A 22206-nucleotide genomic window follows, 5' to 3' on the forward strand; every position below is an offset into this window, starting at 1 on the left:
TTCCCGTATTAAAACAGCTTATGGGATAGCTCAGACTTCGCCTCCCCACAGGTTAAGAGCTATATGACTAGGTCCGAGGGGCATCGGTCACATTTCTCAGTGGTGTTTTCACATTGGACATTTGCAGGGCTTCTACTTGGTTTTCCATACATACTTTAACCATATATTACATTATTACAATGGAGTGCAGATCAGATGCAAATTTTGGGAAGGCAGTATTAAGCAGACTCTGAGCCCCACTTCCTTCTGAAACTACTTGTGAATCACCTGAGTGGAGCACACATCTACAATCACTCGAAGAAAAGACTGTTAGTTACAGTACAGATAAGTGTTGTTCTTCAAGATATAGGTGCAGAAGTGTATTCCACGACCCACCCTCCATCGCCTCTGCATCTGAGTCTCAATTCTTAATGTTTGGTGAAGGAACTAAGAAGGGTCAGAGTGCTCTTAAACAGCTTGGGAAGGAGCTAATGGCCAGAAGGCACCATCCCTACAGGTACTACTAGGTAAGGTTCTCTGGCTTTGATGTGCTTGGCACATGCACACTCAAGGGAAATACATGTCTGCAATCACTTGAAGAAGAAACTACTTTCTAAGACCTCAATGGCCCCCTAAGAACGGCAAGAAAAGAGGAAATAGTATATATCATTAAAACACACCTCATGCTAGGATAAATTCTGATTTTATAACTTTTTCACCTAAAGTTTTTAATGGAGTCAGACAAAAAATCAAACAAGTGATGCAGAGTAAGTTTCCAGTCTGGTTTCTATAAATCTGAATTTCATTAGTCTACTAAATGTCTTGTGAAAGCAAAACAGCAGTTCTCTCTTAAACAAAACAAATGTTTCTATACAGCAAATATCAAGCGTCAATATTTTTAAAAATTGCATTATTCTTCCTACAAAGGTTTGAAACATGAAATTCTATTTTAACAATTTTTTTAAAATCCCTCTTCTATTCATAACTTTACCTAGTGCAAGGACACTCAGTCCTATTACAGTATCTCTTCCTGCCATTATTCCACTCAGAATACGATGAAAAGCATCGACTTCATTTACCACATTTATCAAGATGGACGCAAACTGCGAATAGCACTCAGGGTTTTGTGGAACACAGCGATTAAATAATGGGAAGGATTTGCTGGAAAGTTAAAAAAACAGAGGTGGGAGAAAAGATTGATTACTGGAGAGTAAGGTTTCAGATACATTCAGGGATCAATCCCGCAGTCCCAAAACAAGTGCAATTCCCAATCAAGTTCCTGAATTTTGTTTATATGTTGTATTATGTTTGCTTGCTTTTTAGTAAAAATGAAATACGTTAACACTGCCACCAAAATAAAGAAACAGTTCCAAATTAAAGTAAGCAGTTTATGCTGAATTTGGAATATTCAGACTGAACTTTAGGCTTCCCCTGAACTATTTCAGATTGTCTCAAAACACGTTTCAGAACTTAAGCCAACATACAGAGATCATTTCGCCCTACCCACTAAACTGCAGCCTTCTAAACTTCTGGGATAAAATAGCACAGGCAATTTAACATTGCACAGCAACACTGCACAGTAGTTTATAACGGAAAGTGAGTATCTCTACCTGATTAAAACGATGGGAGAGATTTAGGAAGGCAGAACATATTCAGCTAAATTGGAATTTGCTCAGGTCTTTGTGATTAATACTCCTACTCTTAGGAAGAGAGACACAGGATCTTTCATGGCCACAAATAGTCGGCAGGTCAGTTATATTTCATCTGAAAGACAGCACGTCTATCAGCATAGTGCCTTCATATGAGGTATTGGTTCACTATTGACTCAGGAACAGTACCATCTACTGAACACCAACAGTGTTTTCTGCTCATTTTTGGGCTCCTATTCAAATATGAACTGGGCTTGACTTGATTAATTTGGGAGAATGGATGGAATCAAAGCACAAGTTAGTACGGCTGTAGTAATAAGTATAGGTATTTTCAATACACACACAAATTTTGCAGAGTGTTTAAGATATTCCAACAATCTTTAGGGTGTATTAAGCTAGACCTGACCAGCTTAGAATACAAGTAGCCCAGTCAAATATTTACATATAAAAATAACGTTATTTGGCATTGTTAGCCAAGTGTCTTAAATGTACTATCCCTCTAGTCTTGGCAATGCTACACTAAGCCAGCAAGAAGGTTTTTTAGATCTCAGAGAAACTCATGTGTGTGTCTAAAAGGACACAGCAGTCCATCAGCATAGTATGCCTCCCTAATTAATAAGTAAATGGTGACTGTTACTAGGGAAACTGCTTCGACCAGTTTTGCTTTTATGAGGAAGTATCACATACATAATAGAAACTGTTCTCGAGGATTTCACGCTGCAGAGAGGAAATACAGATTGTCAAAGAAATAAGTGTGAGGTGCCCTCTTTTCAATTTATTTCATGGTTCACCTCTGAAAGGTCTCTCATGCTCTTTTCCTCACTTTCCTTTGTGCAGCGGAGTAGGGAAGCATAAAGAGTCCAGTTCTGTGCCTTCAGGAGGCAATGGGACTTCACTTGAGCACATGCTTAAGAATCTCTGCTGAATAGGGGTATGAACAGTGTGTGTGTGGGGGGGGGGGGGTGTATAAACATGAGAATTCAAAAATATAAAATCAAAGATATTAAACAAAGTAAAATCATTCTGATGGTTATGCATCAAGTGAAAACACAAAATGGGAAGGACAGTCTTTGAAAAGTTGTCTTGAATAAACAGTGCAGTAAAGCACCCTGTAATTCTTACCTTGGTGGAACTGGCAGTGTGGGACAAAGCTCAGCTGCCTTTGGATTTAGTGTGTAACTGGATATGTTCAAGTTATAAACACAAAGGCAAGAACCTATAGAATAAAAACACCTGTTATTAGTTCACATCCATTTCTGGGCAGAAAACACACTTCTTAAAAATCTAAATAAATAGCACTTAATTGCATGGCTGCTCAAATCAATTGCTGTTTTCAAGATTTTGTGCAGCATAATAAATATTAATTAGCAAAACTGCAGTGTTTTTCCTCAATAATTCTGTATTTAAGTAAAAACAAAAACAAAACAAAACAAACAAAAAAAACCCCATGATGCTAAACACTGTTCTGTTTAGGAGACAGCTTAAAATCTTATACAGTCCAGATAACAGTTTAATGAATCAAGATCAAACCCCTATCTGTTCTCTACAGAGAGTAATATTTTCAGTTTTTCCCACTTTTATCACTAAATTGTTGTAACTTGGTTTAGGAGAAGCAAGTACAACCAACTGAAACACTGGAAACCCCAAATTTCACTAAACTCAGATGATTATACTATTTTCTTTTCTCTCATTTCTCATACCTCCAGAAGCCTCCCCTTAGGGCCAAATTCAGAGATGTGTAACATGGTATAAATGAGACTTACTTTATACCCATTTGCTGGGCAGACCAAGCTTAGCCTGAGAAATTCGGCAACTGATCTAATAGAAGGTCACTCTAAAAATAAACTGCAACCAGCAAGTCCTTTAGTTGTCGCGATTTACTTTGCCACTGGAAATGGTCTTGTTGACCAAGAGTACATAAGTTGGTATGGAACTGCTCCTCCACCTTACAAATTTCTGGCACAGTTTAATAAGTCCCAGAGTAATAGGGGAATGGTGAAAGTGACAGGTGATGGACACCGCTGGGAGTCATAGTTGTGAACCTGCACGTGGGTAGGTCAAGACTCTGCATTGACTTGGGGTGATACTGTAGTCCAGCAGCATCTTGATTGACTCAGCTGCTCGACTCAGGAATAGCACAGTTGACCTCAATCAAAGAAGGGTGCTAAAAAAGTTCTCCTGAAAATTGCTCAACCTGAACAGCCCACTGAAGCTGGAGGACATCCCATCACGCAGTCAAAATTCAAACAAGCCTTGAAAAGTTTCCTTTGTTTCAATGTTGCAAGGTGGACTGTTTGTAAGCTGCTTTACTGTCCAAACCAAACTAATGGTCCTGCCCGGTGGACTGCTTCAGTTGCTCAAGAGCTTGAAGGATATTGTATCCACATTGCAGCTCAGAGAAAGATGTGACTTGCTGAAGAGGGTCAACTGGCTGAGGAGCATGCTAGGTATACTTTCTTCTGGAAGGGACACCCACAAAATGAGCCAACACAGGAGCTGGCTTTGCAATCAGAAGAAATTGTGTCTCTTCTCTGGACAGCCTACCCATTCTATGAACGACAGACTGAGAACTCTGACTGCCTCAAGAGGTGAATGTTACGCTTCAACAATCAGGTCTTACACACTAACAGTGATTAACTCTGATGAGGGTGTGACATTTTGGAGTTCAACCCAGACTAGTAAGGGGTTGTGTCACCACCTACCCTGCACCTCTGGGTGCTTTCAAAGCTATGCTTCTGTGGTTCACAGCCTTGACACCAACAGCCTGCACACAAGCATGCAGGTCACACCCGGGCTTCCACCGCCCAGTTACTATTTATAGAATGACCTTAATACTTCTCTGTCCTGAATTTCCCCAAAATCATCTGCCAATCTGCTGAGGGCCCCAGAACTGAGTTACTGTATTACCCTCTCTGACTCAACAAGTGAGAGTTTTGCTGCTGCTAAGCTGTATGACAACTCCCTGACACACCAGCTTGTGTGCCTTGCCAGCAAACTCTTCAGGGCTCTGCCAGCCCAAACTTTGCCCTATAGGTAACAAACAGTGAACCCCAACTCCCAAGTTCCCCAGAATGCCTCCCTTCAGCGTGCAGCCCTCTCCTGGAACATTCACAGAACTTAATAAGCTCTTTGCTCCTTCAAAGAGACCATGCAGATCATTAATTTAACTGGGGTTTGACAAACACACTAATTTCAGTCACAGCTCTCAACTGGTTTATAGTAAAAGTAAAACAAGTTTATTTTAAAAAGGGCTTAGGTTTAAGTGATATCCAGTATAAGGAATAAAGACACAAAAGACTACAAACAAACAAACAAAAGTAAAAATATGCTGAAAATTGTTTTAGTCTTAGAAGCAAGTTACAATCTTTGCCTAAGCAGGTTTCTCACCAAACTAAGTTCCCAGAAGACTTCAACCCCTTTGGCTGAAGGATCCAGCTCTGGCCCTTTGAATCTCCCAAGTGATGGACAACTCACCTATCCTTTTGCCCTCCTTGTATCACCACAAAGTTCACTGTATCTGTCTCAAGAGCCTAGAAGGCTTCCTGCTGTTCTTCCCTTCTTGTGGATTTCCTATCCTCATGCTAATTTGTATTTAAATGGGGCTTCCATTGTTTTGATTCCACACTGCTTAATTTACATTGGAGACAGATAGATAGCTGCCCTTCCTCCTGTCTGGAAGAAACCCTGTTTTTCCCTGTATTTGATCACAGACTTTAAAGCATAATATCAGTGAGTATCCATAATTCCTCCGAGAGTGTTAATACATACATTTCACAATGATATTAATCACCAGAGTGTCACTGGCTTTCATAAAAAACCTTACTAGATACAATTTTAGAATACAGTAATATTGTATACAGTCAGTTGATTCAATTGCTTATCATTTGAGGTTCAGAACCCTGTCTTTATTGTTAAGAGGCTACCTCCCCCACTTGCTAATTTGATACCTTTTTTTAACCTTGCATGTAAATGTACATTCACTGTCTCTGCCTGATGACCAGGCTTGTCAGATAAAGAAATGACAAATTCCTTTGTCTGAGGCAGACTGTGCTTATGTATTGCTTGCCAAACACATTTTAAGAACATATTTCTAGTGCATATTTATAACTTTGTTCACATCCCATACATAAGTCACACAGGAATATTAATGAGGATATATTACATGCCAACTTTGGAGCATATATCACGACTAAGGATACAATTCTGTCACGGAGGTCATAAAGATCATGAACTCCATGACTTTCCGGGACCTCCATGACTTCTTCTGGGGCAGGGCTGGAGCAGCAGACCCTGGAACAGCTAGCGAGTGGCCAGCCCTGGGGCCGAAGGAACAGCGGCCGTGGTAAGCTCTGGAGTTGTTGCAGCAGCAGCCAGCCCCAGAACCTCAATTTGGGACAGTTCCTCAGATCTGTCACCCAAGAAAAATGGCTCAGGTTTGGGAATCTCCCTCACATCCTCAACAGTGAAGACCGATGCAAAGAATTCATTTAATTTCTCCTCAATGGCCTTATCGTCTTTGAGTGCTTTGCTGAGGCAGCTAATAACTTTGGCTTCACCATCAGCCCAACAAAAACCAAGCTTATGTACCAGCCAGCTGCTCAACAGCCTTACCAAGACCCATCAACAAGCTTGGAAGGTACCAGGCTCCAAGCCATCAAACAGTTTACTTATCTCGGCGGCATGTTGAACAACAAAGTGACAACTGACCACGATGTGGATGCGTGAATTAAGAAAGCCAGCACTGTATATGGTCACCTCTATCACTGAATCTGGAAGCAACATGGAATATATCTACAGACCAAAAAATCAAAGTCTATAATGCTGTTGTCCTCACTACATTGTTCCACGGGTTCGAAACATGGACCTGTTACCAGTGGTATGTGAAAAATCTTGACAGTTTCTATTTGTGACACCTACAATGATTGCTGGGCAACAAATGGCAGGACCGGATTTCCAACACTGAAGTCCTAGCAAAAGCTGGTTCAGTTGGCATCAAGACTCATTTGATCAGTGCCCAAATGGAGACGGACTGGCCATGTAATTTTTATGCCTGAGACTCATCTATCAAAACAAGTCTTATATTCCAAATTAAGCTCCAGCAATCTTAAGTGTGGAGGGCAGATTAAATGCTTCAAAAGACACCCTGAAACAAAATCTGCAAAAAATGCACATTTTGAGTTGAATAGTGAGCAACTGGTGATTGAGCATTCTTAAGGGTACGATTCGGTGATTTTCCAGAACCTCCATGCCTTCCAAAGTGGCAGAGCTGGAGCAGCGGCCCCAGGGCTGAAGCAGCCAGGGCCAAGGGGGGAGGAGAACGGGGGTTGGGCCAGCCCCTGCCACAGGAGTGTTAGGATATAGAGTATAGGCCTTTACAGACAGGCCTGACAGGTGGGGAAATTGGAATCATGTTTTGCTAAAGGGGGAAATCGGAACAGGGAATGGGGTGGGGAAATTGGAATCATGTTTGGCTAAGGGCAGGAATGGGAACAGAGACACAGGTGTAAGGCTCTGTGGTGTCAGAGCTGGGAAGGAGGACACGAAGGAAGGAAACTGGAATCATGCTTGCTGGAAGTTCACCCCAATAAACATTGAATTGGATATAATTGGTTACATAATCATGTTACAATATGTTAGGATTGGTTAGTTAAATTTCAGGAAAATGATTGGTTAAGGTATAGTTAAGCTGAACTCAAGTTTTACTATATAGTCTGCAGTCAATCAGGAAGTGGGTGGGTGGGTGAGAAATGGGAACAGGGGTGGGGAAATTGGAATCATGTTTTGCTAAAGGGGGAAATGGGAACAGGGAATGGGGGTGGGGAAATTGGAATCATGTTTGGCTAAAGGCAGGAATGGGAACAGGGACACAGGTGTAAGGCTCTGTGGTGTCAGAGCTGGGAAAGGGGACACTAAGGAAGGAAACTGGAATCATGCTTGCTGGAAGTTCACCCCAATAAACATTGAATTGTTTGCACCTTTGGACTTCGGGTATTGTTGCTCTCTGTTCATGCGAGAAGTACCATGGAAGTAAGTGGGTGAAGGAATAAGCCCCCTAACATCTTGGTGCTGGTGACTCACTCGGATGCATCGCATCGGATAGGTGAGTGGCAGCCTGTAAGTCCCCCTCCCCAACAGTCCGTGCAGCTGCTTGGAGGGGGTATCACGAACTCTCGTGATGGTAGTTGTGGGTTCTGGCAAGCCAGAGTAAAGGATTTTTTGGATAAATGGATGAGGAAGAACAGGGGCCCATACCAGGTGCAGGGGTCAACCTGGGATGAGATTAAAAAGGAAATGGAGGAAGTGTTAGGGGACCCAGAGGGATGGGGGGTGGCTGAGGAGCCCCCCCTTCTTTGGTATATGGGTAGTGGAAGAAGGTCCCTACCCATTGGGACTGAATGCCTTCCAGGGAAAGGAAGCACTTCAGTCCGCTTGTGAGAGGTTTGAAGTAAGGGCAGCATTATGGGAAGCTGCCAGTAATCTTTCAAGTTTGGTGCTGCTTCAGCAAGGGCTGCTGAAGGGTTGTAAATTAGTTATGGGTGGTTAAAGATGATTTGGCACAACAGGGTTTAAAGTCAAAAGCAGAGTTAACAGACTACCTTTAGAGACTGGAGCTGGGACTTGGTCCTGGGGGAGTGGAGAGAAAGAAGAAGGAAAAAAAAAAAAGGATTCAAAGTGCAAAATGGCAGGGTTTGCAGGAGCAGGTAACAACCCCCACTCTTCTCCCAGAGCCAGAATGAGAACCTGGGGATAAGGGTTCCCAACTGTTTCAACCCAGGGAGCCTACTCTTGACTCAGAGCTAACTATGTCCTTTTCTCCTTTTCCTTCTTCTTTTCTTCGGTTTACTTAATTTGTTGCTGGTAGCCTATACTTTAAACTGACCCGACAGGTTTAATTGGTTTCTTTCCACCTCTCCCCCTGCCTTTCCACACTCTTTTTGTTTTTCTGAAGTTTTAATGGAGTGTACTTTGGATACTTATGTGAGATGTTTTTGGTTATTTTGGACAAAGTATGAGGGAGGTCTGCTGTATTCCACTGGAATTTTTGGAGTAAAAGATCCATGGGCATCCATGGAGACAAATGTTTTACTGCCTCTTTAAACAGTCTCAAGGCAAAGACAGCACAAGTTAAGGCAGCTGTGTGGCAATAATTGTACTTGGTGGCTAAGTTGTTACAGATAAATTGCACTACCTTAAAGAACTAAATATAGGAGTAAGTAAGTGAGTGAAAAGTTACAAATAGCTTTTGCAAAAATTGATAATACAGGGTTTTCAGGAAAGTAAACATTTGGGAGTTGTGGAAATGGTAAAAGGTAACAGTTGTGGTGTTACAAGAAGGAAGTTTTTGTTTAATGATAAAACCCAGTTATATAAATATAACTGTATGTGCAACTCTGTGCAGTCACATTGGATGGAAGCTTTGTAATTAAATTATCCAAGGGGGTCAGGTAGAGTGGCTACTACCACCACTCTGCTTCTGTCCCCAGAAGCCTTTACAGCTATTCTGAAGGAAAATTGGCTCATTTCCCACAGAAATGGTCTATAAGGGACTGCTGCAGGCAGCAGGAGGAGAGAGAATCTGATCAAAATTATCTGACTATTGGGTAATGTAATCAAAATCACTAAAGGAATGTAAGGGGTTTCTATTGGAACTTAACTTGGCTGCCCCTGATTGTGTCTAGTTGTACAAGATGGAAGTGTAATCGGGGTACAGTTGTGTAAAAAAGAGTAATCACAGTGCAAGGGATGTTAGGCAAAAGAGAATTTTGTGCATGTGCACAGGTAAAAGAAAAGGAAAAGGGGAGGAATGATGGGAACACTGAGCCTTGGGGTGGCTCTGGGAGATCAGATTGTTACTTTGGTGGGTGTGCATGAAAACTCTGTGGGCATGGGGGAGGCAGTTACACCTTGTGTAAAATGAATATGGCTAATATAATGTTATGGAGGTTAAACTATATGGAAGGAATGTGCATTTTCCTAGGACGTGTGCAGTGTATATTGGAGAAGGGGTAAAAGAAATGCAAATAAAATAAAATAAAAGGGGTGGAGGGTGAGAAAACCTGGATTTGTGCTGGAAATCACTTTAGATAAGCTATTACCAGCAGGACAGTGGGGTGGGAATAGGTATTGTTTCATATTCTCTGTGTATATATAAAGCCTGCTGCAGTTTCCACGATATGCATCTGAGGAAGTGAGCTGTAGCTCACGAAAGCTCATGCTCTAATAAATTGGTTAGTCTCTAAGGTGCCACAAGTCCTCCTTTTCTTTTTGCGAATACAGACTAACACGGCTGTTACTCTGAAACAAATAAAACATGGTACTTCATTAAAATCCTATTAGGGCTCCAAAAGGAGCCACAATAGGTTGTGCTTTCTTTTTCAGATCTCTGTGTGTTTCGGAGCAGGAGATGAAAGTGGAAAGTAATCAGAACTCTAGTGGAAGTGAAATGTTTCCCTTTTAAGACAGTCTCTGAGCTGGTAATAGCTTTGGATCCAGAAGCAAGCTAGTAAGCCTCTCTGTAAAGCTTGGTACAGCAGAGAAACTATTGCAAACATGGTCTGTTGTACAAGAGGGGAAACGGAGGTACACCACCTCATGAATTTCATAAATGACCAGTGAGTGGGGTAATTCACTAACCTGACTATAGAACAAAATAAGGGGTAATTCTTCTGTTTTTCCTGCAATTAGCAAGGAAATTTCTAAAAGAAAGTGATATTATTAATTATTATTATTATTAAGCAATAATCTGTCCCCACCAGGGGGGTGGAAATTTTTTCTTTTGTTTTTCAGACACTCTACAAGCAAGCTAGCACCAGCAGGAAAAATAACCCAGAATACCATCGATCTGTGTTTTGTGTTTGTCTGTGGTGTTTGTCTTGTTGCTAGCATTGTTGTGTTTTAATGAACAGAAAACCTCATGACATGGGTGGGGGATGGCTTCAAAAGGCTGACCTGGGAGGGGAGATGTGTATGGGAATGCAAAATGCTCAACTAGGAGGCCAGCACCTGTGTAATAGCTACCGTGGTACCTGGAAATGGAATGGCAACTAAGGTGGTCCCCACAAGCCCTATGGAAATAATGAGAAGGGGAGGAGCTCACTGGGAATCAATGGAGGGGTGTGTAAAATAGTGTAAATCAACAGAAGATGTTTGGATGTGCCCTTCTCCTATGACTATGGAGGAGCAGAATCAATGGCCTACGCAAGGGGTGGACAATTGGGTGTACTGTGTATAAGGTGTTTTGCTGGGAATGTACATATTGCTGGGGGTATAATTACACCAGCCCATAACCAAACTACACCCATCCACATGCTGCTGTCTGGACTTTGGTGCACAAATGGATCTGTGAATCTTACTGCTGTGAATAAACAAACCAGGGCATACTGCCTGATTCCATACCAAGTGGTCAAGCTGGTTTGGACAATATCCCATTTCTCTGGGAACATTCAGTGGACTTATGATATGGACAAAAGCATGCAAAACTTGCAGGAACAGCTTGTTGCAACTGCCAGCAACTGGACACATAAGATCGTGACCCTGTCAAAGGAGGAGAGGCAGTGTTTTGGGGGTGTCTCGGATGTTGGACCATACTGCAGTGGTCAGAACTTGGTGTTGCTGTGGATTTTGTATTGTTAACTGTACTTGTACTGTACTGCATATGGAGATAACCTATAAGTAATGTAATAAGCCCTCCAAACCCTGCAGTGTTCTAGACAACCCGGACCCAACCTTCTCGGGCCCACTATAATGGGAAGTCTGGAACACTAATTGGAATAGGTGTGGTATGCCCGTACGAGAGAAGGTGCAGGGCACTATACAACACAAGGGGCAGTGGGACAAATGGAATATCCACACCTTCCACCTTGATGCCTGGCCCTATCAGGAAATGTGTCGCCATATGTCCTATGCTTTTCCAGGGATACCTGGGCAGGAGGATCCCAAAAGAAAAAAAAGGGGTGGAGTGTTAGGATATAGATATTCAGGCCTGTCTTTAAAGGCCTATACTCTAAGAATTTAGGTGTATTCTTATCACTTGGCTAGTTAGAGGTATAAAAGAAAGAATCAAAATCACTGTCTGCCAGTGTAAGGTCCTTCTCTTACTGTGACAGTCTGAGGCCCTGTTCTTAGGCTAAGGCCTTTGGCTAAGCAACAGAGGCAGCCATAAGCTGGGAAGCGAACGGTCACCTCCTCACATTCCAAACTAGTCACATTGAAATAAGGTGCTATTGGACTGTGAGGAATACAGTCCTGTCCTGATAGTGCCTATCACCTCCAGAGAAAGGGAAGTGCCTAGAAAATGTAAAAGAAAACTTAGTTTGATAGCATACTGTCTGGCAAGAACTCACTTATCAATAGCTGGGATGTGAAATCCTCACTTCTGTATTGTTTTGTCACTATAGTTCCCACTTTACTATTTTTTGTCTGTATAATCTCTGTCTGGTTCTGTGATTGTTTCTGTCTGCTGTATAATTAATTTTGCTGGGTGTAAACTAATTAAGGTGGTGGGATATAATTGGTTACATAATCATGTTACAATATGTTAGGATTGGTTAGTTAAATTTCAGGAAAATGATTGGTTAAGGTATAGCTAAGCAGAACTCAAGTTTTACTATATAGTCTGCAGTCAATCTGAAAGTGGGTGGGTGGGAAATGGGAACAGGGAATGGGGGTGGGGAAACTGGAATCATGTTTGGCTAAGGGCAGGAATGGGAACAGGGACACAGGTGTAAGGCTCTGTGGTGTCAGAGCTGGGAAGGGGGACACTAAGGAAGGAAACTGGAATCATACTAGCTGGAAGTTCACCCCAATAAACATCAAATTGTTTGCACCTCTGGACTTCGGGTATTGTTGCTCTCTGTTCATGCGAGAAGGACCAGGGAAGTAAGTGGGTGAAGGAATAAACCCTCTAACAAAGAGCAGTTACGGGGCTGGAGCAGCTGCTGGAGTCAGCCCCAGGACTGCCGGAGCAGCAACCAGCCCCCAACTGCCATAGCAATGGCCCCCAACAGCCCTCCTGGCAGCGCTCCTACTGTTAGTCTGCTCTGCTCAGGGTATTTTTAGTAAAAGTTAGGGCTTAGGTTGTGGGCTTCTGTGAATTTTTCTTTATTGCCTGCGATCTTGTCCCTGATTTTTACTAAAAATACCTGTGACAGAATCTTAAGCTTAAATCATACTGCATGGTACCACACCATAAGGCAATGTGTCCTCGACTTTGAGAGGAATCATGCTAAGCAACTGGAAGCACAGCCCCAGGCACAGAAACAATGTGCAGCTCAATCAATACAACCAGGCATATGACCTGTGACCTGCGCGATAAATGTTCTTCACAAATTGGTCCATGGAGTCACACGAAGACCCATTAGTAAAAACTACGATTGTCACAGTCATCCTGAAAATCCTGGTGACTAGCATCATCACCACCCATTTGCTGATGTGTAAAACAATGGAGTCTACATTGGTATAAATTAAATGCTTTGGGGACAGAAGAAGGTGTATCTATGTGTATGGTCAAGAAAGAGAGGAGGCTTTTTTTCTTGCTAAACACTTCTCTTCGGTGTACGAGTTTCACCCATCTACATTTCCTTAGACTCAGTGGGTCATACTAAGTGGGAATGTAAATTATACATTATTACATGTAAGTCTAAGGGAGCCTACAGAGAATTTAAGTTGGAGCAATATACACGTTGGAGGGTTGGGAAGATGGTGGAATTACCCCAACTTCAGCTCCCTCTAGGGTCACCTCTGAATCTGGCTCCAATTCTCAGTTTCATTAATACTGAATCTTTAAAATGTAGATTCCAAAGCTATGCGAATTTATTAAGGGAAACAAGCACAGCTTTATTTCTGCCTTATCTTCTGCATTTCATTATCATCGTCAATCACCAATCCTCCAGACAGGAGGCACACAAATACTCTAAATACCTAAGTATGGGGGTCTTGTTTTTTCCCATTAAGATAATGGCAAAAACCTTATTCTTGTAAACTGAAGCAGGATTGGGCCCTTAATGATTTAGAATGGAATAAAATATCGTCCAGCCTCAGACCTAAGAACTTTAGTCCAGTATCTTCAGGCCCTCTGCTGGTAAAACACTACATTACCATAATGCTAGTGAAAAAGCAACGCTTGGATATACTCAAACCAATTAAAATGCAATATTGTACGCTCTCTAAAGACAGATATGCAAATTCTTTAAATGTGGGTGGAGTTTCATGTAATGTAATTCAGTTATGCTGAGATTATTTAAGGAGCATCACTGGGGTACGCAGCTCTCGATGACAAAAAAGTATCAAATAATAATCAAATCTCAAAATTACATTAAAAAAACCTCATTGTAAATAGCTATTCTTGCCATCCAATCTATGAAAATCAAAGAGAACAATTCTCAGAGCGCTAGTCATTGCCTGCCAAATGCCAAACACTCTATTCAGCGAGCAGTGTTGGCCAGGTTTATGTAGTTTATTGTTTAAAAAAGAAAAAGAACCAGATTTAGAATCAGAACTTCCCTGCCTTGTGCCCAGAGAACTCAAACCCTGCGATTTTTTACAAAATGCTCTGAATAGTATATAAATAGTTTCTTAATTGTGCGTGCTGGGGTCCTCCAAGGAGCATTTCAGACTTCCACATTCAGCTTTGTATTCTATACATGGATAGCATTGGGTAGAGGCCAGGTAATTTTTTGTCTCGGTTCTCTGGTATCTTGAGTATGGAGTCTTAGCTGTGTAATGTACTGCTGAGGTAGGGATCAATTTTCGCTTACTCTATTTAAATGTTGAAAAGCAATGCAAAAGAAGTAACTGTTTTTGCACAATAGCTATTTGTCTATGTTTATTTAGAGTATCAGAATACAATCAAAATGATTCTACTTTGGCTCTGAAAACAAAACTCATTACATACAAAGGGCTCACAGATCTGATACGTCGATGGAATAACAGTGTTTCACTATCGTTTTAATTGAATTTGAAGGATCCAATTCAAAGTCAATGCAGATTTCTGAAACATACAAATGGCATCCATTCACTAACTCCCCCTCCTCTGAACTAGTTTGTCCTCAATAGCCACCTTTCTGCTGAACAATCCAGTCCTGTGCAGAAATGCATACAACAGTTTTATACACACAAGAGATCCATAAAATTTCTGATAACTAAAACATTTAAATAAGCATGAACTAGAATATGCTTTCCATTGACTTAAATAAATTAATGATAAAGTAAACATCCAATGTAACATATTTCAAACAGGAGTACATTTTATAGGATTTAAAACTGCATAACTCTTCCACACACAGATTAAGGAATCCAAACTCTTTATTACATACCATTGTTCTTTGCAAAAAGCTGGATGTCTTCCAGAGTGTTAAGTTGCTCTTGAGGACAGCTAGATACACACAAGGCGATTGAATTGATTTTAAGGTTTTTAATTTCCAGACCGCACGAATTCAAAAAGAACACATGTCTAGGAAGGAGGGAAAAGATTCTCTTAAGGCAAGCTTTCTATTTTTCATATCATTTTGAACCTGCTCACTATCTTTAAAAACAGTACAAAACATGACAATCGGTAATGTGTTCTTCCATACAAAATTGGAACACCTGGATTTTGAAGCTAAAAGTTAAAAACTGATTCTACCACATGCTACATTTTACACTATATTTTTACCTCATCTTAAATCAGATTATAGGCCCCAAACATGCAGTCAACCCACATGGGCAGGCCATTACGTTCGGTGGAGTTTCCTGGGGTACGTGAATCCAAAGGCAGGATCAGGACTATAATTTTTGCAATTGCTACTGTATAGTATTCTTGCACTCTTATTTGTATCTCTCAGCCCTGGTCTACACTGGGGAGGGGGGGTAATCGATCTAAGTTACGCAACTTCAGCTACATGAATAACGTAGCTGAAGTCAACATACGTAGATCGACTTACCATGGTGTCTTCACCGCGATGAGTCGACTGCTGCTGCTCCCCCGTCGACTCTGCCTGCGCCTCTCACAGCGCTGGAGTACAGGAGTCCACGGAAGAGAGCTCGGGGGTCGATTTATCACGTCTAGACTAGATGCGATAAATCGATCTCCGCTGGATGGATCGCTGCCCGCCGATCCAGTGGGTAGTGAAGACATACCCTTAGTAAAGTGCCTATATGCACCAAAGTTTTATTTACTATAGATCATTTATTCCTTCAACAATGATCAAATCTCAAGTGTTCGATTCATTTAAAAATCTGATATACTTACTTTTTATTTGTCATATCCTGTCCAGAAAGAGGTGCACCTTCAATATGAGTGTTCTTCCTACCACATATATTCCCATAGCTGTCATACCCATATACAAGTCTTTCTGCAGATCCAGCTGTTACAGCATAGCCAGTTATAAACATCTATTAAAAATATGTTATATTATTTTTTTCTTTTGAATTTATGATACACAGAATACTATGCTTTTTTTCCTCCCCCATTCAATGAATATTCCTTGTTTAACCTACATAATTTTTGTCTAGTGCTTGAAAAACCAGGCATCAAATTTTCAAACATTGTTTACACTGTAATGAATATTTCAGAGTAAAATTCACCCCTGCCTAGAAGGCCAGAGCAAGGCCTTTGGACCACTTAGGCCCCACAGTATGTTGTCTTTAGGACCCTTCCAAATTTATTATAGAACTTGGAAGGTGTGTAGTTAATGAAGCAGGAAATTACAGGAAAAGAAAAAATGGTCTTGTGCTTAAAGAAGCTGAACATCCTGGAAAACTGCATTCTAACCATGGCTACATCAGAGTTCCTGTATAATGCTGCACAAGTCACTTCCACCAAACTTTTCACAGGTGTTCAGTAATTGTGTATTCCTCATTTTCTGGGTGCCCACTGTGAGACACCTGTGGCCAGATTTGCAGAAGCTCTGAGCACTCACAGCAGCAACTGAGGTCAATTAGAGCTGTGCCTGAATATATAAAGTGATGTAAAAATGAAAGTACTGTACTCCTGGGGACACACATTGAATGAGAAGGATAAAAGAGAAATATTGATTAACTAGTGATTCACTGAAGGAGGCTGGGCTCCAACACAAAAAAAAATAGTATGTGATCATGTAACTAAAGACTGTAGCATAATACATATGCATAAAAACACCAAATTAAGGTTGCACAGGCAACATTACTTATGGCATTTCCTAACTTTTGCATGCTTGACTTTCAACTTAAATATTCTTTTAAGGAGTTTGGGGTTTTTTTTTAAAAAAAATGTAATTAGTCTGCACAGAACTGAGCCTCATCCTGCAAGGAATTAAGTGCGTTCATTACTTTAATCATATGAGTAATCAGATTTGTACTTAGGTGTTCAGAGTCTAGTGATTTATATCAGCAGTTCTCAACTGGGGGGTCCACAGCCCAGTTTCAGGGGGATCCGCAAGCTCCGAGCCTACGGGTGGAGTTGGGGCAGCATAGGAGGCGTTGCCCCACCCAAACTGCAGTGCCAGAGCGAGGCAGTCCCATAGGCAGCTCCATACTCCCCCCACATTACTTCTCCCCCCATCTGAGGTTCTGCCCCCTGGCCAGATCAGAGGCCAGAAGCCAGAGGCGGGCAGTGTGGGGCGGTTGCTGCTCTGGCTGGTCCCATGCAGTGGACAACTGTGGCACTCTCCCATCTCCTCTTTCAGCTGCTGCTGGTGCCTGGGGCTGCAGTTGCTCCTCAGCCCCCTTCAGCTGCTTGCATTGCCAGTAAGAGCTGCCCGGGTGGATGAACCCAGCTCTGGGGCCAGCAGCGACCACAGGAGAGGGGCCCTCCTGGCACACAGCCCCTAGTTACCCTCTCCCTGCATCCTGAGCTACACCTCTGCCTGCACACAGCTCCCAGCTACCCCCTGCCTGCACACAGCCCCTAGTTACCCCACCCTGCACCCTGAGCTACACCCCTGCCTGCACACAGCCCCTAGTTATACCCTCCCTGCATCCTGAGCTACACCCCTGCCTGCACACAGCCCCTAGCTACCCCACCCTGCACCCTGAGCTACCCCTCTGCCTGCACACAGCCCCTAGCTACCTGTCTCCCTGCACCCTGAGCTACCCCCTAGCTACCCCACCCTGAGCTACCCCTCTGCCTGCACACAGCCCCTAGCTACCTGTCTCCCTGCACCCTGAGCTACCCCCTAGCTACCCCACCCTGAGCTACCCCTCTGCCTGCACACAGCCCCTAGCTACCTGTCTCCCTGCACCCTGAGCTACCCCCTAGCTACCCCACCCTGCACCCTGAGCTACCCCTCTGCCTGCACACAGCCCCTAGCTACCTCACCCTGCACCCTGAGCTACCCCCTGCCTGCACACAGCCCCTAGCTACCTCACCCTGCACTCTGAGCTACCCCCTGCCTGCACACAGCCCCTAGCTACCTCACCCTGCACTCTGAGCTACCCCTCTGCCTGCACACAGCCCCTAGCTACCTCACCCTGCACTCTGAGCTACCCCTCTGCCTGCACACAGCCCCTAGCTACCCCACCCTGCACCCTGAGCTACCCCCTGCCCGCACACAGCCCCTAGCTACCTCACCCTGCACTCTGAGCTACCCCCTGCCCGCACGCAGCCTCTAGCTATCCCCCCTGCACCGAGCCACAACCCTGCCCACTCAAAGCCCCTAGCTACCCCTCTCCCTGAGCTACAGCTGCTGCACACACTCCTAGATGCCCCCTGCCTGCATCCTGAGCAGTTTTCATATGCTCTGAGCTGAGCCCCACCCCCCGTTTGAATTATACATTTTTGGTTGCACTTTCCCCCCAACCCAGACAGGCTGGGTGGCCTGCTAAGGTGAGTCAGGGGGTGGAGGTGGCGCTTCCTCCCCAGGGCCCACCGTACAGACTTGGCTCAAGCCCTGCAGGGCCATGCCTCCCCCAACTAGAAGTCAAACTATACCTATACCCAAGCCCCTCCCCTTGGAGTTTTTATAGCATGTGGGGGGGGGGGTCAGAAAGAAAATGGTTAAGAACCTCTGATCTATATCACTTGACTATTGTCATGCCTGAATTTTTATATATTAATTTCTCTTAATATGGCATTGTAGTGACTCCATAGTTAAGGTTGCTGTGTATATGTGCATCTCAACTCTGTCACAATAAATATTTTTAGATCCAGTTTATTTATACAATAAATATACTTCCAGCAATCAGACAGCTACCTCAAAAGTAGTAAAAAAGAGATGCAGTAGCCTTTTGTGACCCTACTTCTAAATATGAAAAATTCTGACAGATGGAAGTCCAACAGAACTTTATTTGCTAAGCTAGCCCATACTGCTTCCATATAGATTGCAAACTAAGACAAAAGCTCAGCACACTGAATCTGATCTACAACTACTACTAATAAATGGCTGGCTGCAAACATTAAATGATTACAAAAGGGTATGCCAACATGTATGCGTCAATAACGTGCACTTCCAGATCATGAAACCACCTGAAACACAGCCAGTGTGAATAAACACTGGATGTCACCACAAATTTGTTTCAAACTAAAGGAAACCATAATTCAAATGTGAATAATAAAATAATATCACAGAGAGTAAGCAATAAGAATAATGAAAGAATAAAATTGCTGGATACCACCATGGTTTGACATGTCATATCTACATGTGCATTAAACGCAGAGTGGCATACAAAACTCATCCTGCTTCTCAAGTCAGTTTAGTTTATAAAGTGTGCCAGAGACTTATGCAGAGTTCTTTTGCATTAATTGTAATTTTTTAAAAAAGATGTCAGAAAATTGAATAGGCTATGATTACTAATTTGCATTGTGGTAATGCCTAATGGCCCCACTGTCCTAGACATTGTACATAAACATAACAAAAAGACAGACTCTGCCCCAAACAGCTTGTTCTAAGTACAAGAAGATGATCTTGCCATTGGATCCTTGCAAGCACCTGGTCGAAGGGTCTGTGTGGAGCTAAACTGACTTCATTGTGGCTTTGTGCAAGCACAAAGTTCTCCTATCTGACCACAAAATCGAGGCCCTATAATTTCTGCAGTGAGGTCACCTGAATTTTGATTCAGAATCACTTTAAGCTTACAGTAGTTCTACGTAAGATTTCTCTTTCAACAGATAGCATGCTTACCAAACCAGCCCAAAAAAGAAAGAATAAAATCAACCAGAGTACATCTGTGCATTTTCTATAAATTAGAGGTCTCCATTCTCTTTGTCCAGAAATCCCATCTACAGAAACCTAAAATTAAAAATAAATTTTAAGTGTAATTAAAGTTATAGTACTCAGTTTCAAACATCTGAAAAGCAGTGAAAGAGTAACTTAGTGTGCACAAAATGTCAAACGTTTGGTAATGTGTGTATTCTTAAGGATAGCAAATTTATTTTAGGTGTAGTGCACAATATTGCAATTTTAAATCACCTAACTGTCCTCCAAATAATGGAAACTACTTTAGAGTGCAGGGAAAATGGGACACATCCAGACAAATGATAGCTATTCACACGGACACCAACATCCGGAGACTACTACCTACTCCTGCAGAAGACCTGGCCCACGAGTACCCTGAGAGGTGCTTCTATGTGACTATACTGGGCGAAGAAGAATTGTCGAACAACTTTAAGCCAGCACATTCTCTCCTCCTTTTTTCTAAATACTTTTCCCCCGATGTAGTGATCGAGTTTCCTGCTTCTTAGCATTTGGACTCACTGAAGTGTCATATCGATCAGTTTAGTATCCGACAACAGCACTATCGGGGGGCTGTATTCTGTGCCAGCCAGGGGATGGACTCGATTTAGCGCCAGCTTTGATCTCAATCACGCCAGCGTCAATGGAGTTACTCTGGACTGGCATGGCTGTAGCAGACATCAGAATCTGGCTCCTAACAGGTCTTTCCCATCTCGGACTACTAGCGAGGAGTTGTGAGAGTCCTAGAGGGGGAGGAAGCCACCCAAAGACCCCGAAGCGCCAGGTAAATGGGATCTCCGTTAGCAAGAGCTAAACCCGCACAGAAAGAAAAAGGGGGGAGGGAAATGCCGCCCCTGGTTGGGGAGCGAGGGCCGCTGCCGAGCCAGCGGCGACGAGACTGGGAGTGCGTTGAGCAGGGGATTCCCGTACTCGCCACCTCAGGGGACGTGAGGTGGGTGCCCCGGGCTCGCAGCCTCCTCCCTGGACCCTGCCACAGACGCTCTTGCAGCAGGAGGGGGAGACTTTACCCCCCGGGCGGGAAAGGCAGCAGCTCCACACTGCGGGCGGGCCACCAGCCTGTCGCTCCCCCGCGGGGCTCGCAGCTGGTCAGTGCAGCCCAGGCCCTTGGTGCGTCCCACGGAGGAGCTGGGGAAGTCGCGGGGGCTGCAGCTGCTGCCGGCCGCGGGCGCCCTTCCCGCCCGGACAGCGGGGTCTTACCCGGTACTCGCCCCAGCAGCACGCCATGCCGAGCAGGGAGGGGGCGCCGCGCGCGGGGGCCCGCCTGGAGCGGTGCAGGAAGTGGAGGGCCGCGCTCAGAGCCGCCCGCCTGCCCGGCGTCCAGCGGCGGCGATGCGGTGCAGAGACACGGCCCCTCCTCCCTCCTTCCAGCCCAGCGCGGGGCGGACCCCTGCCCGGCTCGCCTCGCCTCGCCTCGCCTCGTCTCCTGCAAGGGCCGCTGCTCGGCTCCCAGCCCCCGGGCAAGGGGCACCCCCGCCTGGCGCGCACTGCGAGCCTTTCCCCCGCACCCCTTCCCCCGGGGAGCCAAGGCGGGGAGCGTGTCCCCCGTTCCGGTAGCTGCACCGGTGCCAGCCCGAGCGTGGGCGGGAAAGGTGCCATCTGCGGGCAGAGCTTACTCCCCTGCTGGGGTACAAGCTTCGCACAGTCGCTTTCCCTGGCTAAGGGTTTGCATTGTACAGGCGCCGCCGGCGACACCAGAGTCTGGCTGAAATCAGAGCAAAGCCCCAGTACAGACGTGCGTGCTCCTCGCCCCCTTCGGGGCGTATCCGAGTTCAACCCTTTAAAATGAGATGTTAAATTGAGGAACTTAAACCTCTGCAAAAGACCTCTTAAGCCTCGTCTACATACAGTTTTTGCATCCATTTAGAAACCGATACAGTTAAATCAGTGCAACCCCCTAGTGTGGATCAAAACGTGCCTCCCAGTGCAAATACTTCTATATCAGATTAAGTGCATCTGCCCTGGGGGTTGCACTAGTTTAACCATATCAGTTCACTTTAACTGTAACAGTTTCTAAAGTTACATACACTGTATAGTTTGTATAGTAACATCAGGGTAAAAAACTGTGTTTAAACCAGGCTTCTATTAGTTTAGCTTGCATTAGGAAATTTACAGGCAAAGCTAAACCAAATAAGCCACTCTTGAACTGAACAAAGAATGTCCACACAGGACTTTGCACAAATGGTTTCACTAAACAGTTTAAATGGTAGAAGTTAATGTGCTGTCCATGACCTGTTCCTCCATTAAGCCCAACCTGGTCATGTCCCTCCCTGGGTAGGATGTCCTGCCATTTAGAGGATCCTCACCCTCTGGCTCAGACTGACATTGTATTTTTGTATTATTTTCTTTGGCATCCTAACATCTATTTGTCTTCTGCAGTGTTCCCACCATCATAATCTTTTTGATTGTAGCCAATCCCATACTGATTTCACATC

The 22206-nt window shown here is 43.9% G+C and overlaps 1 protein-coding gene across 2 annotated transcripts in view; it reads right to left on the minus strand.

The window, feature by feature from the left end:
* The window catches only part of SLC44A3 (solute carrier family 44 member 3), a 76944-nt gene extending 55826 nt beyond the window's left edge, over positions 1 to 21118 (minus strand). The window contains exons 1-7 of one of the 2 annotated variants that reach the window (XM_084638045.1): positions 20972 to 21118; positions 19703 to 19810; positions 15856 to 15998; positions 15548 to 15757; positions 14942 to 15000; positions 2751 to 2844; positions 971 to 1140 (exon numbers count right to left, since the gene is read on the minus strand). In XM_084638045.1, the coding sequence (XP_084494171.1) occupies positions 971 to 1140; positions 2751 to 2844; positions 14942 to 15000; positions 15548 to 15757; positions 15856 to 15998; positions 19703 to 19810; positions 20972 to 20998 (811 nt within the window). In that variant the 5' untranslated portion in view covers positions 20999 to 21118. Of the gene's footprint in view, positions 1 to 970; positions 1141 to 2750; positions 2845 to 14941; positions 15079 to 15547; positions 15758 to 15855; positions 15999 to 19702; positions 19811 to 20971 lie in introns of both variants that reach the window. The other variant, XM_084638046.1, reaches the window with a different exon arrangement.
* Positions 21119 to 22206: the final 1088 nt, after the last annotated feature.

The sequence above is a fragment of the Lepidochelys olivacea genome (genome assembly GCF_965140295.1).
Source record: "Lepidochelys olivacea isolate rLepOli2 genome assembly, chromosome: 8".
In the NCBI taxonomy this organism is placed as follows: Eukaryota; Metazoa; Chordata; order Testudines; family Cheloniidae; genus Lepidochelys; species Lepidochelys olivacea.